Source organism: Malus domestica, chromosome 11 (genome assembly GCF_042453785.1).
Source record: "Malus domestica chromosome 11, GDT2T_hap1".
Lineage (NCBI taxonomy): Eukaryota > Viridiplantae > Streptophyta > Magnoliopsida > Rosales > Rosaceae > Malus > Malus domestica.
Window position 1 is genome coordinate 27408273 of NC_091671.1, and position 18555 is coordinate 27426827.

Sequence of the window (18555 nt, forward strand, 5' to 3'; positions counted from 1 at the left end):
AAAGCTTCACACACTCTTGATCAAGACAGTGTGAAGCAAAACCAATTTATGGTGCCAACAAGAGCTTCATCAAAAGAGTTCAACCATAATTCTCAAAAGCTTCACACACTCTTGATCAAGACAGCGTGAAGCAAAACCAATTTATGGTGCCAACAAGAGCTTCATCAATGAAGGGCAACCACAATTCTCAAAAGCTTTACACACTCTTGATCAAGATAGTGTGAAGCAAAACCAATTTATGGTGCCAACAAAAACTTCATCAAAAGAGTTCAACCACAATTCTCAAAAGCTTCACACACTCTTAATCAAGACAGTGTGAAGCAAAACCAATTTATGGTGCCAACAAAAGCTTCATCAATGGAGGGCAACTACAATTCTCAAACCTTCGAAGCAAATTCAAGACTGTTCGAAACAAATTCAAAACAATTTATGGTTCATCCAAACCTTCGACTACCACAAGGTGTGGCTTGCATCACAATCTCTTGCTCAACAGTGTGGAAGCAAAATTTGTATATGCTGTCTCTCCCACATTTTCAAATTTCTAGTGTCCCAAAAAAAAAAAAAGTGGGAAATTCAACAAAGCTTCATCAATGGAGGACAACTACAAATTCTCAAAAGCTTCACACTATCTTGATCAAGATAGTGTGAAGCAAAATCAATTCATGGTACCCAACAAAAGCTTCACCCATAAAAGCTTCACCCATAAAAGCTTCACCAACAAAAGCTTCATCAATGGATGACAACTGCAAATTCTCAAAAGCTTCACGCTATCTTGATCAAGATAGTGTGAAGCAAAATCAATTCATGGTACCCAACAAAAGCTTCAACTCCAATGCTTCACCTACAAAGCTTCAACTCCAAAGCTTCACCTACAAAACCTTCACCCACAATAGCTTCACCTACAAAAGCTTCACCCATAAAAGCTTCACCAACAAAGTGTGAAGCAAAATCAATTCATGGTACCCAACAAAAGCTTCAACTCCAAAGCTTCACCTACAAAAGTTTCACCCACAATAGCTTCACCTATAAAAGCTTCACCAACAAAAGCTTCACCCACCACAAAAGCTTCACCCACAAAAGCTTCACTCATAAAAGCTTCACCAACAAAAGCGTCACTCACAAAAGCTTCCCCCACCACAAAAGTTTCACCCACAAAAGCTTCCCCCACCACAAAAGCTTCACTCACCAAAAATGCTTCACCTACAAAAGCTTCACCCACAAAAGCTTCAATCACCACAAAAGCTTCACCCACAAAAGCTTCACCTACAAAGCTTCAACACTAAAACTTCACACTATCTTGATCAAGATAGTGCAGCAAAATCAATTCATGGTACCCAACAAAGCTTCAACCTTAAAGCTTCACCTATAAAGCTTCAACACTAAAACTTCACACTATCTTGATCAAGATAGTGCAGCAAAATCAATTCATGGTACCCAACAAAGCTTCAACCTCAAAGCTTCACCTATAAAGCTTCAACACCAAAGCTTCACCTACAAAGCTTTAAAATATATCTATATATTTTTATTTTTTTCGAAAATTTGAAAATTCGAAAATTCGAAAAAAAAAATTCAAAACAAATTCGAAAAAAAAAATTCACAAAAAAAATTTGCCTAGGCCTCCTCTTCTTTGGGCCTAACAACTTTCATAACAAATATATATGAAGAAGGAGTTTTGGGCTACCACTTAGAAAGGAAATGCCTCATTAGTCAACTCCATCGACCAGAGACTTGGGGGACTCCTACCATATGCTACTGCACCTTGATACTCGAAAGTCTCACGACCACTCAAGTCTCCAAACGAGAAGTTTTCCTCACTCGGGAAATTAAGGGAGCACTACCTCAACCTACATGCTTCACTCACAAAACTTCAACATACAAGCTTCAACAAAAGGAAAAATTCAAAGAACTTAGTGAAGAATGCCTTGGTGTATTTAACATAATACGTTGAAATGAAGCAAAGCTTGTTTATTGATATCTTTGATAAGTTACAAATATGTACATATACATGAATCAAAATAAACAAACAAGAGGGAGCCTTCACAAAGGTTGCTCAGGAGAAGTCTCAGTAGTCGGCGGAGCCCCATAAAGAGGAGGCACCAGAGGCTGATTATTCGGAGCCTCAGTACTAGGCAGAACCCCAGAAGGAGGAGGCACTAAAGGTTGATCATTTGGAGCTTTATTACGCGGTACAACCCCAAAAGACGAAGGCAATAAATTCGTTTAGAACAAACCCACAAACCTCTGATGATCAAGTAAAATCTGACTATCAGATTCCTGCAGCTGGTCGAGCTTCCTCTTCATGTTTGTAGCATAGTCATGTGCGAGCCTGTGCAACTGTTTATTCTCATGCTTGAGCCCTCTGATCTCCTATTTGAGACTTATCACTTCAGCTGCCAATGATTCAACTTGGCGAGTTCGAGCAAATAGGCGTTGAGCCATATTAGACATATAACATGCACACTAAACACTGAGAGCCAGAGAATCCTTAACAGGCCAACTCATTAGACCGTTTGAAAAGTAGTCTGTTATCTTTGGGAGTGAGAAGGTTCCTGGCCACCCCCGCAGCGGTCATATCATTCTTCATCACAGAGTCCCTAACGGTAAGAGGACCGGTAGGGGATAAGAAGGATGGGTGCCATATGTTGTCTTGAGAAGGCATGGCTGCCTCTTCACCAAAGTTCAAGTCAAAATGACAGTCGGATGGGCCAGACATTCTCAGAAATGATGAAGGAGAAATAAGGTGCAATAAATCTCTGAAGTAAGGGGAAAATTCCTACAAGCAATAACTCTCTCAATGTACTTCTTGCACACAATTGGTGCCCTTATAAAAAAAAGGCAACAGGGCCGTTGGTTCAAAAATCGAAGAGGCACCGCTTTCCACACGCAACATCAGCTCCTTGGGTACCATAGGTAGCTTTACCAAAGATCTCTGACAAAGTTTAGACACATAAATTTTGAAGGTTTAGCTACCCTACTGTTACCCACAAAGGTAAAGAAACAGCACCACTACTTGATAACTAGAAAGTCCTAATGTGTGTCAACCTCCGTGCTCCATGGCAAGGCAGACTGGAAAAATGCCCAACCTTTACTCACATTCGAGAAAACACTCCCAACAAGATTTCTTGCTCAAAAATTAAAGAGGCACCGCTCTCCGAATCTCGAGAGCCAAACTCCCAACAGGATTATGTGCTCAAAAATCGAAGAGGCACCGCCCTCTGAATCTCGAGAGCCAGACTTCCAACAGGATTACTTTCTCAAAAATTGAAGAGACATTGCTCTCCGAATCTCAAGAGTCAGACTCCCAACAGGATTGCTTTCTAAAAAATCGAAGAGGAACCGCTCTCCGAATCTCAAGAGCCAGACTCCCAACAGGATTACGTACTCAAAAATCGAAGAGGCACCACCCTCCGAATCTCGAGAGCCAGACTCCTAACAGGATTACTTTCTCAAAAATCGAAAAGACATTGCTCTTCGAATCTCAAGAGTCAGACTCACAACAGGATTGCTTTCTTAAAAATCGAAGAGACACCATTCTCTGAATCTCGAGAGCCAGATCCCCGACAAGATTGCTTGTTCAAAAACTGAAGAGGCACCGCTCTCAGAACTTCGAGAGCCAGATTTCCTTGGATAAAGCTTGTCTGCAATCTTCACACGCAACATCAGCTTTCCAGATACCACATACCACTTTTTCAAAGTGCTTTGACAAAGTTAAAACACGTGAAGCTTGCAGCTCCTACTATATTGCTATAACCAAGAAGGGTAAATGAATAGCACTACTACTTGTTGTTAGGGAGACTCCTATATATGTCGACCTCCATTCTCCATAGCCAGGCAGACCTGCAAATAAAAAAAATGCTCAACTTTTCTTCACATCCAAGAGGGCACTCTCAGCAGAGTCTTTCGAAATACTCAACTTCTTTTCCTCCCGATAATACATCTGCAAACAAGCCATACCAGAGCAAGAGTATCTCATATCATCAGGGTTAAAAGCAAGAGTATCCCATATCATGTTTTTTCCCTGTCTTTTCCTTTGGCCTTGTTCTTACCTGCAAGACAAGGAGAAAGAAAACAATCTATCAGCACTTGGAATCAAGCTTCCAGTCAGGAACTGACTGCCTGGGACCCATTGCCTGATTACTTACCTAGCATTGCTCTCGAGTACTCATCTTCAACATCTTATGCTTCCAGAGAAGATACCACATCTGCTTGAGGAACAGATAGGGCAAGTGAGAATGATACAAGGAAGCATGTGGAGACAAGCGTAACAGAACACGTGCCAATACATCCACTACTTTGTCAACAACAAAAGTATCCCATATCATCAGGGTCGAATGTACTCTAGATTTGATGAACTTGTTTTGACCCTCAAATTCTTGAGTCGGCCTTATACTCTGAAGGAAACCAGAAAACCCTCCAGCCCAGTTCAAGAATAAGCCTGTGGAAAGTTACTTCTTCAAAAACAAAAGTATCTCATATCATCTCTTCTCCATTTGCTTCTCCTTATCCTTGTTGCTGCTTACGACACAAGGAGAATGAGAACAATCAACCGGAAGCTGAAGTCGAACCTTCGATCCAAGTTGCTTTTTTGGAAGTCTGATTGCTTACCTTGTCTATTACCTCCTTCGGCAAATCTCCTAGCTCGGCGACTTGGGGGACTCCTACTATAGGGTTTGTATCGCACTTGACCAAGCCCGAAACTACAAGTAAGCTTCAAGTGAAATTGATACATTACCTTGTGCATCTTCATCGGTTAAAGATACCACCCCTGGATGGAGGAAAAGTACTTCCAAATAAGATGCCACATCTACATATGATACAGATAAGGCAAATGAAAATGATACCACATTTCGGTACTTAGAAGTTTCGTGATTACTCAATGGCTTGGATCTTGCAAGTCCCCAACCGAGGAGTTTCCTTCACTTGGGAACTTAGGGGAGCACTCTTTGTACCATACTTGACCAATCCCTAAACTATTGAGCACCGGTCAACGTTATACCGTCAAGGACCCAGAAGAGTTTCCCTCCAACCATGAGGCCAATCACAGTGCGACACGTGTCGACATCAGAAGCCAATCATAGTGCGACACGTGTCAACATCAGAAGCCAATCACAACACGACACGTGTCAATGTTAGAATGAAACTAGAAACTCTCTTCTATAAATAGAGATCATTCTCTCACAATATTTCTGAATGTCATTTGTACTAAATCATTCACTAGTACTCACTAAATGAGAGCTTGAATCTATGTACTTGTGTAAATCCTTCACAATTAATGAGAACTCCTTTACTTCGTGGACGTAGCCAATCTGGGTGAACCACGTAAATCTTGTGTTTGCTTCCCTGTCCCTATCCAGTTACATACTTATTCACACTAGTGATCGGAGTAATCTAGTGAAGGTCACAAACTTAACATTTTTTGTTATACCAAAGTCCTCACTGATTTTGTGCATCAACATCTTTGATCTTCAAAACCATTGTTGTCTCATCTTCTTACTGTAATGCTTGTCTTTACGCGGTTAATTAGGAATTGGTGAGGGCTCAGGAAGTGAAGCAAGCTCGACCAAAGGACAAGTCTGTTCCTACAAGTTTTAAATCTTAATGCTGGCTGGAAACATCAATTTTCAATAATTACAGTCTAATCGAAGTCAACTGACTCACATGGAATACGGGGTGAGCCTTCACCGAGCCGATCGCTTTTTGTCATCAATTACTTTTCCCTTCGAAATTCCAATTTCAATTGTACACCTCTCGCAGACGAATACCGACTCAGTCCGCTTCTACATGTGCTTCCCTTTACTTCATAGGGCCTTCTTTAATAGGGGAAAAGCTTTCCATTTCCGTCAAATGACCTGGCCTTCCCTGGCTCTTCTACCGTCCGTTTTTAGCCTTAACCTCTTTTTCAAGTTGCTTGATTAATGAAAACTATTCTTTTTTGCTTTCTATGGTTAAGTCGTTTTGCACTCCTTGACGAACTTCGGAAACCCTTTGTCCATCTCCTTTTCTTTGTTTTAAATTTCCAATTCCTTTTCATGTAACTCCAGTATTGAATTCCGAAAAATAAAACAATACAATTCAGTGTATTTAATCCATTCATATATACAAAATCCAAATGAAATATATGATAAAAATCTATGAAAATATGCACCTATCAGCTAGCCCATCTCCTACACCTCCTGCCCTTTCTTGTGAGCAGCCCAGCAGGTGTGGGGTATTTGTGGAGCCAAAAATAATTCTAAAAATCATGGAGTTAACACGTGGATTATTTCTCAAGAAAGACAAGACTACTCCTATTAAATGTGCAGGGAGCTACCCCATTCACCACGCGTGGCTGAGGTAGAGCAAACAGAGATCAACGACTGGTCAATGCACCCCTGCCTGTAGGAAAAGTCAAAGGTATTTATAATAGAATAATCCCTTATTCTTATCATAAATACATTCCTAATCAAAGAAGACATATTTTAAGTAAGTAATCATAATCTCATCTATTTAGGACATTTACCTAATTATTCCAAGATATTTATTTATACAAATATCTTAGAATATTCCCACTTAAACACAAGCCTAGGGCCGGCCACCCCTAAACCTTAGAGGGCCAGCCCATCTCCTCCATTTGTTCTATAAATACACCATTTATCTCCAAAATTTAGGAGGCTTTTTGCTACCCACAAACACTCAAACACATTCTTTTTAGAATTCTAACTTTGGCATCAGAGATTCTTCGGCCAAAGCACCCCATCCCCAATTCATCGTGGGCTCGTGATGCTTTTAGCCTTAATCTTTAGTGTTATTATTTTGCAGGTGCATTTTTTGTCAAAGGAAGAGACGGTGGAAATTTGCATCCACTGTGTACGCACCATTTATGGTTGTGGACTGCGGCGGATGATGTTTTTCTAAACACGCCGGGAGGTCAAGATTCTCGGCACTCTCAAACTGCAAGAGTGTGGATGACTTTGAATAAAATCGCACATACTCACAAGTTCAGCAACGTTGAGTAAGTGTCGAATAGTTAATTAGGTTTTTTGTTAGATTCGTTGATCAAGTTTGTTTTGATAAATTGTTGATTAGGTTTTGTTCACACAGATTCATATCTTGATGCTTGAGAGGTATGTATTACTGTTTCTAGGTTGTTCAATTGTTTTTTGTTTCATTTACCAAGTGATATTTCAATTTTTGAGTCTTTGCTGCCATATCAATAGTGTGCGTAAAATCAATGCATTCATGATTTGGGATGTGTCACTAATACTTCCACGTAGAATTCCGTTTAATATAACAGAGGTTTTGCGCCGCAAATATAAACGCATCGTAGCTACAAGATACGAATAGGAAATGTAGATGCAAATAGTGAAATTAGGGGATGAGATTACACATGGGGAGGGCTCCCGATTCAATTGTAACACAAATTTATGAATAGACTATATTGGATGTAGCCCAATTTATGGACGAACCACTTTACATCATTGTGTCAATTTCATTTCAGTTCATATACCAAGCCCTCCATGGGTTCACTGTTCTAGTTTGTTAACCTTACAATTTTGAGCATTAACAGTTCACATTTTCCATTCCTAATTTTTCTTTCAAGTATGTATAAAAGGGTGTAATAGTAATTTAATTGGCAAGAAAAATACAGTCCACGGTACAAAGTAAATCTTACTACTTCATGTACCCTACTTTTAGTAGTTAGATGGTTTAGATTAGATGTATCTAAAAGAGGCATATGGGGCCACTTAATATTACAATATAGTGATATTCCTCTTCATTTGTAAGTGAGATATCTTAGGTTTGATTCTCACCAAAGGTGAGTTTGAACCACATTATTGATAGTTCATTGTGAGGCTAAGCTCACCCGATAATATCGTTTATTCAAAAAAAAAAAAAAGAAAAAAAAAAGATGTGTGTGAGAAATAGCAATCTGGGAAACTTGTTGTCTTTTTAATTAGGGGAACTTTAACGAAAAGTTCCCGATACAGTTCATTTTAACGAAAAATCACATTTTTACACTAAAAAGTCAATTTTGATACCATTTACTTTATCCTTTATTTTATCTTTATCGTTAAAAGTTAAAATTTTCAACTTTTTTATTAGTTTTCCTTAATGAACTTGAACAAACCGAACAAGACTAACTTGTTAACTCTCTCTCTCTCTCTTCTTTTTAACCGGGGAGTTCGATGTATTTGTATTGGTATATATTTTGGTTTCTTTGTTATTAATGAATACCGAAATCCATTCAACCACTGCCTGCGATTCTTCTAGCCTTATATCAGTTTCACTGTCAGTTTTCTAAGAACATCTTCACCCAGAGACAACCCCAACCGCTTGATTTGGGGTATTACTGTTTTCTCTTCTTTTCCTTCCGAGTCCTTCAAGCGTGATTGGATTTTTGAGTTTTGGAGGTAAATTTATTCTCTGGAATTTTGTTTGGGCCGCTTTCAATTCCCTCCGCCTCCGCCTCGTGACTAGGTGGAACTTCTTTATTCGTATCAATAAAATTCCTCGTACTGCCCGCCGGAGGTTTGAATTACTTTCACTAGGCATAGGCCACATTTTGGTTTGAATTATTTGTAGTCAGATAGATTATTAAGAGGGAAGAAACGTTGCCCTGCCAGATCTGATGAGTAAAAGGGTGCGCCCAGGCTCTCAATTGGCGGCGAAAAACAAGGTACGCTCTTTTGTTTTCTTTTTCCTCTTTTTTTCTGGTTCCTAGATATCTATTTATTCATCCTTGAAATTCCGTAATCTTAACCGTTCAATTTGTCGCTATCTGTATTCATGGATCATCCCCAGAAAAAATCATTCGAGTCGAAGATCGTTTAGTCATTCAGATGTATACCACGCTTAACCGTCCATTTATTTGATACATTTTGAATTGTGGATGACTAAACCATCTCCGTCGATTTGAAAGATTTATCGTGACAGTGATCTTTATATGATGATTAAGATATTGAACGGTTATAGGATTATAAAGTTTTGTAAGATGAAAATACCTTGTTTGCAAGGGTGGTATACGTGCATCCTGCTCGGGGGATGAAGTATTATTAATAGTTAATAGTTATTTCCATGGAATCATGTATTTGAACGCCTCCCTTGTATCACTCATTAGTCCTCACTTGGTCCGTTGTTGTTGTTGTTTTTCCTTTGGGGGTGCCTGTTGTTCTATTAGAAAGATGAGCACAACTTTGGGAAGGCAACAAGAAGAGGAAAACACTTGGGGAAAAACAAGCGCAACTGCAACGCGGTGGACAAAATCACTCGCTCTCCACATAAACTTGTATTCTCACTTTTCGTGCTAAAGGGAGCGGCCTCTACTAGTACTAGGAACCTTTTAAAAGGAAACTAATGAAAATGGCTTGAAAACTTTGAGTTTTAATGATAAGGACAAAATAAAGGGTAAAGTGAATAGTACGATGATTGACTTTTTAGTGTAAAAATGTGGTTTTTCGTTAAAGTGAACAGTACCGGGTGCTTTTCGTTAAAGTTCCTCTTTTAAAAGGACAAAAGAAAAACTTGGGAAGAAAACAGAAAATCAAGGGCGAGAACAACCTGGTGGATGGAATTAGTGAGTTGCCTGATGAAATCCTTTCTAGTATTGTGTCTCTCTTGCCACTAAAGGAAGCAGCAGCTACCAGTATCCTTTCTAAGCGATGGCAGTATGTTTGGGCGTCTACCCTGACTCTCAATTTTGATGCTCGACTTGAATTTGGTGATACTTTATGGCGCTTCAATTCAATGCCACCAGAACTAAAAGACCTCGAACAACATAGATACGTCAACTGGATAGATACGGTGGTGGAACAACATAGAGGCCGAGTCATCAAACAATTCCGGGCGAGCTTTTATGTAGATTGCTGTTTTGCAAGTTCCATAGATAAGTGGATTCAGTTTGCAATGAATAAGAGAGTTCAAGTACTTGAGCTGGTGTTCCATATAGAATCGTATAATCGTTGGGGAGATCTGTATACATTTCCCCACAAACTATTAGGCCTTGAAAACGGTTCTACCTTGAAGCTCGAGCACATGCGTTCGGACATTCCAAGTCTACGTTCTTGTGGATACAATACTGGATTTAAGTTGCTCAGAGTTCTTCATTTCCAATTTGTTGATGTGACGGGAGAAGTTCTCGAGTACTTTTTGTCTAACTGTCCAGTTCTTGAAAGATTAACAGTGCATTCTGCTTTTACAAATTTGGTTAACTTAAGAGTTATTGGTCCGTCGGTTGCATTGAAATATTTGGATATCAAGTTTTGTCCTTACCTCCAAACCATTGAGATTTGTGATGCAAACCTCCTTTCGCTCGATTACGAGGGAAGTGCGATAAACATGCTTGTCAGTAACGTACCTCTGCTCGTTGAGGTATCCATTTCCATGTCTCTTGATTTCGCCGTGGACGGGGATGATGGTGAGATCTACTTTAAATCCGTAGAGGTTCCCTTCACCCAACTTTCATGCTGTCTTTCTCAATTGGAGGTTCTCAAGCTGGATACTGAAGGAGCGGTGAGTATATGTAATTATGATATATGCTGGTTTTTCTTTTCTAGATTTTGGATTTTGTAGTTCCTTACTCCTTCCTTGTTCAACTTTCAGATGTACAATAGGAATCACTTGTTTCCTGTATTAACAAACCTCAAGCACTTGGAATTACGAGTTAAAGCAGATGATCGCTGGGCTCCTTGCCGTCTAACTTCTTTCATGAAGGCATCTCCTTTCTTGCAGAGACTTGTGTTGAAGGTATGTATTAGTACGTACTTGGTGCGTTGCACCATAATACATTGTGTTTATTTTGTTCATCATCTGTTGATCTCCACCGCTGCCAATGAAGCAATTACGATTATAGATAGATAACTTGTTTCCATAAAAATTATGAAAACATGCTAATTGATTGGTTGTATTGGTCTTGATGCGTGTACAATAAACGGTTCCTTGTGCAGATGTGTTTCAGGGCACCATCCGAATTCGATTCTGGATTGGGTGGGGGAAGAAAGAAAAAGGGGGAAGTTTTGAGACCCCCCCATTGTAACCTCAAGGTGGTCGAAATTGTAGGGTATCGTGCTCGTCCATGTGCTGCTGAACATGTCAAGTACCTGATAGAGAATGTGGTTGGACTGGAGAAAGTAGTTATTGATCCTGTGCGGCGCTGGGCGTATCAAAGTAGTGAAATCGGCAGGGGTGTTGAAGAGTTGAAAGAGGAATAGAAAGCAAGAGATTATGCCAAGAAACGCCTGAAAAAGATAGTGCCTTCAAGTATTAGGTTTGAATGCTTGTAGTGGGCAAGTAAAGTCGTGGGATGCTTAAATTATCCGGGGTCCAGGCGACGTGTTGTGGCTGTAGTGGTTAGTGTTTGTTTGCTTGGAACTCTTTCGTTTATTTTTTTATTTTTTTATTTTTATGTTAAAACCAAGTCGAAGTTGTTTTCCGATGCCATTGTCGTCGTCGTAGTCGTGTCTCCGTGAATTATCAAGTGAAGTTTTTAAACTGTTGGTTGAGATGGTTTTGGTATTAGAATTTAGATCAAATGCTGTCAAAGACCCCTGAATGATAAATGTCCAGTTTCTTCTTGAACGTTTCCATCTCCTCCTTTAGGTTTCAAATATCATAAATGAATCAGATGTAGCCTATAAAAGTGGTCGTACGGTGTGTGTTGTTCAATCAATTTTGTACTACATGTTTTATCTTCCACGTCAATCTCATTCTCATTGTGGACTTTTGTTGACTATCGTGTCGTGACACGTATGACAAATTGTCTTGATATATTCTCGTAAAGCTCGACCCCATGAATGCGTAGGAGAAATCCTTTGACGTAATAGGGTTGTAACAAGGGAGAAATAAACATGCAAGGCTAGGGGCAATTTGGTAATTCTATATATACCCATTAGCCCAATCAGATGGGTTATCCGGAAATGCCCCATCCCCCTGTCCCAATACATTGCTGTTAATTTTCATTAAAATTTTTGTTAGTTTGCTAATGTGGCACATCAGTAGGACCAACAAAACCAATTTGTGTGAGTTGTGTATTAATATGAAACTTAAAAAAAAAAAAATTATTCCGACAATTAAAAACCCATAAAATGTTTAGAAAACCAAAAAACAAGAGAAATTTGAACCCACCTCAAAAAAATAAAACCATAACTTAGTGAGACCAGATCAAGTTATCCCTACTGACACACACACATACACACCCAATATCCACTAGGGGTGGGCGTGGGTTGGTTGGGCCAAAATTGCAAACCGAAAACGAGCAAGCTGGGTCTAAAACCGATGTAGTCTATTAATTGAAAGTGACAGGCTGGTTTGGATCGGTTCTCAATTTGTATGGAAAGCACAAATGAAGTAGCCCAAAGAGAGCACCAAAGCAATAGTTGCTGCTTTCACCAAATGTTTCCACATGTCATTCTCCAAAGGGACTCTTAAACTAATAAGGTTTTGTTTTCATGTGGTAGAAATACGGTAACTCGTAAATAATTAACCATTTATATTGCTACACTTATTAATTACGATTAATAAAATAAAATAATATATATGCGGGTCAGTTGGGTTAACCGTACCCTAAAAATTTTAAAAATCGATTAAGGTCGGTACGGTTCAGTTTAACCACCGAAAATTTAAAAAATTAAAATTAAAAAAAAAACCCAAACCAAACCAAGCCGCCAAAGAAGTTCGGGAGATTCTTTTTTTTCTTTTTTTTTTTAATTTTAAATGCCCCGCCCTACCATCCACATACCCACTCTCTAATTTTGAGGCCAAGTACTCTCCCCACTTTGCCCCAACAAAATATGACAACCAATTTCTGTATTCATTTAGTCTTTTTTTTTTTTTTCAATGACTTTTGATTTAAAATTTGTACATTTTCTCAATAACCCCGGAATTCAATTCCTACAAATGGTAGGAAATTCAGTTCCTCTAAAATTTTGAGTTGGATTCCGAAATTCATGGGTCCCACCAAAAATTTTTACTCCCAATATTTGCGCTGTTACCTGCATGTGCAAAGTTGTCAACACATGGAGCATTGTGCGTATTCGGATATGGCTGCGGAAGAATTGAGGAATGCATAACCTAACATCACGGGTGGAGTGTTTCTCCAAACGCTCCGGGAGGTCAAGATTCTGGGCACTCTCAAAGCGCCGGAGAAGGTCACGACGTCGGTATGGAATGTGGTCATCCCACTCTTAGGCGTATGAGTCTGGAGGTGACTTTGAATAAACTTGCAAACTTGCATAGACCCACAAGTTGAGCAACATCAATGTTGAGTAAGTGTCGTATCATTGATTAGGTTTTTCGTCAGATTCGTTGATTAGGTTTGTTTTGAATATTAATTAGATTTTGTTCATAAAGATTTCGCTCAAGATCCTTTTGTTTGAGCCTTGAGAGGTATGTATTACTCTTTCTAGATTCTTCAATTGTCAATTGTTTTTTGTTACATTTGCTGAATGAGATTTCAATTTTTGATTCTTTGCTGCCACATTGTTAGTGCATATCTGGACTTTTGATTTTGGACTGTATAAAACAATTTGGGTCTCCTTTGTCTTTGCTGTAACTTACTAGCTCATCTCTTCTCTTCCCTTGGTTGATTCAATCTCCAGACTAACTAGTCGAGTCTGCACTGTCAACTTTTTGTTGTTTGGTTCTAAGTTGTTTTATGCATTTTGTTATGCAGTTGTAGATATCACTGATGACTTCTCAGCGGTTCAAAAGTTGCTTTTGTAATAGGTTTAGGTTAAATTGGGTTCGGAAGCCGTCTATGTTTGTAATTGCCCCATTAATGTATTTGTTTTGGTTTCTCGGTACATAAATTTGGGAGTATGGATTAGAATTAGATCATATGGCATTTAGACGCTAAATTTGCATGTTTTGGTATTTGATAAAATAACCTTATGTTGGTTGGTTCTTGGTATATGAATAACCAAACAAGATGCATCCAATGCCGTAACCCCGAGACCCTCTACATGGTGGGGATGCTATACTTCTTCCAAGACAACAAGGAAGAAGCCGGAATTGAGCGGCTTAAGAGTGCAATCTCAGAGGGCCATCAAGTAGCAATGTATGTGTATGGTGCAATCTTGGTGTGCCACAGGTAGGATTCCAAGCACAAAGGACTCAAACTTCTCTATTCTCTTAACTATCACAACTGGGGACGTTTGAGTGTAATGGAATGCTGAGAGATGTTTTGCCTATGTTTGTCGGGTTTTTGGGTGCATAGGGAAGTAAGGGTCCGAATCCTAAAACTTCACCACGACAACACTGCCATTAAACCTTGCAGCCACTGTGGAAGTTCACAAGGTCCTGTCACACTCTGAACACATTGGGATGCATCTGACCATGAAAAATTCACTACCTGTAATGCTTGTAGATGGCATCAGGAAGTGAATATATTTTGTGATATTTTATGTGGCAGAGATAGGTAGTTCGCTTAATTTTGTTATAATCACAGCGTTTAAATTCCAACGCAGCCTTTTGTTTTCCTTTATGTCTCTCATGTACTACTGAATTCGTAATTCTATGGACTTTGTACTTTCAAATTTTTCTTCGTAAAGATACACAAACAAAAAGTTTTAAAAACTAGGCATAATTACGAAAAACTAGCCCAATGTGTCATTATTACCATGTCATTGACATACCTTGCCGCCACTTTTTCCCACTCATCAATGTTTGCCTATCTTTTTATAATTTTCTTTGGATATTGTGCACAAATGACTAACATGAAAAAAAAATACACATTCTATGCACATAATATGAACAGTAAATGCATATAGACATGCACATGTAGTGCACATGTTATGCATAGTATATGCACACCACATCTTCATGTCTTCTAAACGAATCCAAATAGTACAAATAATAGTCAATGACAGGTCTCATAGGTTTGGTGTGTGGTTGTGTTCTCAAGGGTTGTCTGAATTAAGAGTGATGACGGTTGGTTATTGTGAATGCATGATTGGGTTGTAAAGTCTTAACCACCTCATCTAGTTGGTTATTGTGCATACACAAACAAGAAGTTTAAAAAACTAGGCATAATTAGGAAATTGTGATAATTAATTATGAAATTGTGCATGAGTGACTTTTGGGTTACATGAGAGGTGGTGTATTTATTCATGCTTGTCCAAGCACAAACCACCCCATCCAGTTGCATAATGATGAAGAAAGGTAGAGGTCCAAGCACAAACCATCATCCAGTTTCAGAATCATGAAGAAAGGCACAACAACCCCAACTTACAATCTCTTCAGGACGAGCTTCTTCTGGAAGTACTCACCAAGGTTGATTCCCGCTCTTTTCGTTCCTTATATTCAACAAAAATGGTGTTCAAGAAGTTCAATCAACTCACCCAACATGATCACATATCCGAACACATTAGCATTCAGAGATTTGAAAGGGTTGACCCGTTAACTTCACGCAGGAAACATGAAGAAGTGTACAAGTTCTTAGAACAGTCTACCCGTCAATTGGATTTGGATTTGGAGAAATCACGAGCGTGTGGTGGAGATGGACTTGAGAGACATCGAGATAACCTACTGTTATGCTCAGGGAGGTAAGCAGAAGATTACGACATTGGTTATGCTCTGAACACTCTTGCATGGTTCCACAATTTCACCCAGACCAACGCTGAGTAAGTGTCAAATCTGAATGGTTGATTTTGGTTTTTTTGTTAGATTGTTTTATTAGGTTTTATTTTTGAGAAAATTATGGATTAGTTTTTGTTCCCACATGTTTCGGCCTGCAGACAATCTAACAAAAACTAAAATCAACCAAAATCAACCATTCGAATTTGACACTTATTTAGCGTCAATGTTTAAAATATCGATGATATCGAAAATATCGGTAGTCTAAAAATACGGAAATTTTGATGGAAATATTGGATATTATCGATATCGATAAAAATTGAATAAAAACCGCAGAAATTGTAAGAAAAACTTGGAAATTTTTATTGAAACTGTGCAGGATGTTTATTTAGTCAATTATCTATTAGTTTATCACAAAAAATTAGAAGGAAATGCATTGCATGATGGATTTAACTGATTTAAGTTGATTATATAGTGAGCTGGCAAACATTGTGAGTGTAGAAAATATGTAGTAATTAATGAAAGAAGTTTAAACACACCATAATCATTTATATATAATGAATTAGTACAATATTTTACACTTTATACATTGCATGGTAAGATACATGAGTGACTTAATACCACATAGAGTTCCTATCAAGGTCTAAAATATCGATGATATCGGAAATATCAATAGTCCAAAAACACGGAAATTTCAATGAAAATATTAGGATAATATCGATATTTTAGACCTTGGTCAGCGTATTCCCTTTTTCTCAAAAATAAAACCTAATCAAATTTTACCGAAACATGTGGGAACAAAAATTAATCCATAATTTTCTCAAAAATAAAACCTAATCAAACAATCTAACAAAAAAACCAAAATCAACCATTCGAATTTGACACTTAATCAGCGTTGGTCTAGGTGAAATTGTGGAACCATGCAAGAGTGTTCAGACCATGCAAGAGTGTTCAACCAAAACCAACCAAAACATGCAAATTTAAAATCTCAATTCTCGAACAAACAAATCAAGTCAATGTCTGAAAAAGGAACATAAACCTACAAAAGGGAGTAGGATTCTCTCGTCTCTTTTTTTCCCTTCTCTCCTATTTGAACAGTCACGGTTAAGTCACGTCAACATCTTATATTAATTTTTTATGGTAAGAGAAAGATAAAATAAGACAATGTAAGAGGAGGAGATGGAAGGGAATGGAAAGAAGATGAGAGAGAATTCTAGTCTAACAAAAAGACCATCATAAAGTTAAAAACAAAATTGGCAAAAACTTAATAGGTGACAACTTCTTGGATCTAATTATCGCGCTAAAAAAGAGAACCCGATTTAATGAACGGGCGTTTAATTTTAATTGAAAAAAATAATATTATATTAACATCCCCACAACTTGTTGAATAAACTTCACATACTTAATACACCATACATTTGTTTTTTTAATTAAAATTTATTTTAATACACCCCACATACTTCCTCATAATACCTTCACACCCCACATTCTTAATATATACCTTATATTTTCTACATGCACCTCATATTTTCTATACACCACATTTCTCAAATCTTATAAAGCTTTTAATTTGGACAAAAAATGCCTACTGGAATTTTGACAAAAGATGCCGCTGGAATTTAAAGCATATGTGGGTTGTTTCAATTTCACCATTAAAACTCATGTCGTTAGTTTTAAATATTTGGTGGTAATTTTAGGTTTTTAATTCTTCATGTAATCCCTGTGATCTCTAAAAGATGATTACGAACATAGAAACTTGAATAACGCATCAAAAGCAAGATTAAATAATTATCGATGTCATCAAAATCACTAAAACAATAAAAAATATGAAGTCTTACCTCACGTAAAGCTTCTGAAACATCGATTTCGTGTTGCATTCGTCAAAAAATAATTTTTCTCAATCAACATGTTTGTAGTTTCATTGGTTAGGGTTTTATTCAACAATGGAAGGTTGGATGGGTTTTGATAGTTGAAGAAAATAAATAATACGTTAAAAGTGATTTGGGATGTATATAGAATTTTTTTTTTTAACTTAATAAGGTCAAAATTACCATCACATAATAGGGTAAATAAATCATTTAATACTAAATTCTAATGTAAAATGCATTCAATATTTTATGAAGTGTTAATATAAAAAGCCAAAAATAAACGAAAGAACCAGAAAGAAAACACACGAATTTACAAGCTGCGAATCCCCGTGAAAACCAAAAGGCTTCGGTGGGGTGAAGTCTCATTAAATCCAGGCCACACAGTAACGAGCTTGGATCGCCAGCGTGGCAACTTTGACGGTTCAGATAAGAAAATCTCGTTGGGGATTTGGTTTTTCTGTTTGTTTATCCTCCAAAAATAAAAAGAGAAAATAAATTCAGGATTTCAGAATCTGAGAAAACACCGCCTTGCCTCGCTGCACTTGTGCCACCAATGAAGCCATCTTTGACAATAGGTTATTTCGACGGCTCGTGATTACGGGTCACCTGGCCAGGGGTTGAGGAATGCGCTTTCATCGAAAGCGGCTGAACCTAGCCTCTGTCAGCAAATACCCAAAGAAGCGCATTCCTCAACTGCTAAGCAGTCTACCCATCAATTGGATTTGGAGAAATCACGAGCGTGTGGTGGAGATGGACTTGAGAGACATCGAGATAACCTACTGTTATGCTCAGGGAGGTAAGCAGAAGATTACGACATTGGTTATGCTCTGAACACTCTTGCATGGTTCCACAATTTCACCCAGACCAACGCTGAGTAAGTGTCAAATTTGAATGGTTGATTTTGGTTTTTTTGTTAGATTGTTTTATTAGGTTTTATTTTTGAGAAAATTATGGATTAGTTTTTGTTCCCACATGTTTCGGTCTGCAGACAATCTAACAAAAACTAAAATCAACCATTCGAATTTGACACTTAGTCAGCGTCAAGGTTTAAAATATCGATGATATTGAAAATATCGGTAGTCTAAAATACGAAAATTTCGATGGAAATATTGGATATTATCGATATCGATAAAAATTGAAT

The 18555-nt window shown here is 38.1% G+C and overlaps 1 protein-coding gene across 8 annotated transcripts; it reads left to right on the forward strand.

Moving 5' to 3' along the window:
• The first annotated feature begins 8155 nt into the window (after positions 1 to 8155).
• Positions 8156 to 11553, forward strand: LOC103422983 (putative F-box/FBD/LRR-repeat protein At5g62970). 8 transcript variants are annotated; one of them, XM_070808680.1, is made up of 5 exons: positions 8203 to 8457; positions 8509 to 8656; positions 9158 to 10488; positions 10579 to 10722; positions 10923 to 11553. In XM_070808680.1, the coding sequence occupies exons 3-5, from the start codon at positions 9724 to 9726 to the stop codon at positions 11184 to 11186; spliced, it is 1173 nt and encodes a 390-aa protein (XP_070664781.1). In that variant the 5' UTR covers positions 8203 to 8457; positions 8509 to 8656; positions 9158 to 9723; the 3' UTR covers positions 11187 to 11553. The 8 variants fall into 8 exon arrangements, with proteins under 8 accessions (XP_070664785.1, XP_070664783.1, XP_070664782.1 ...); XM_070808685.1 differs by having other exon boundaries at positions 8206 to 8390; positions 8604 to 8656; XM_070808683.1 differs by having other exon boundaries at positions 8213 to 8390; positions 8563 to 8656.
• The last annotated feature ends 7002 nt before the right edge of the window (positions 11554 to 18555 follow it).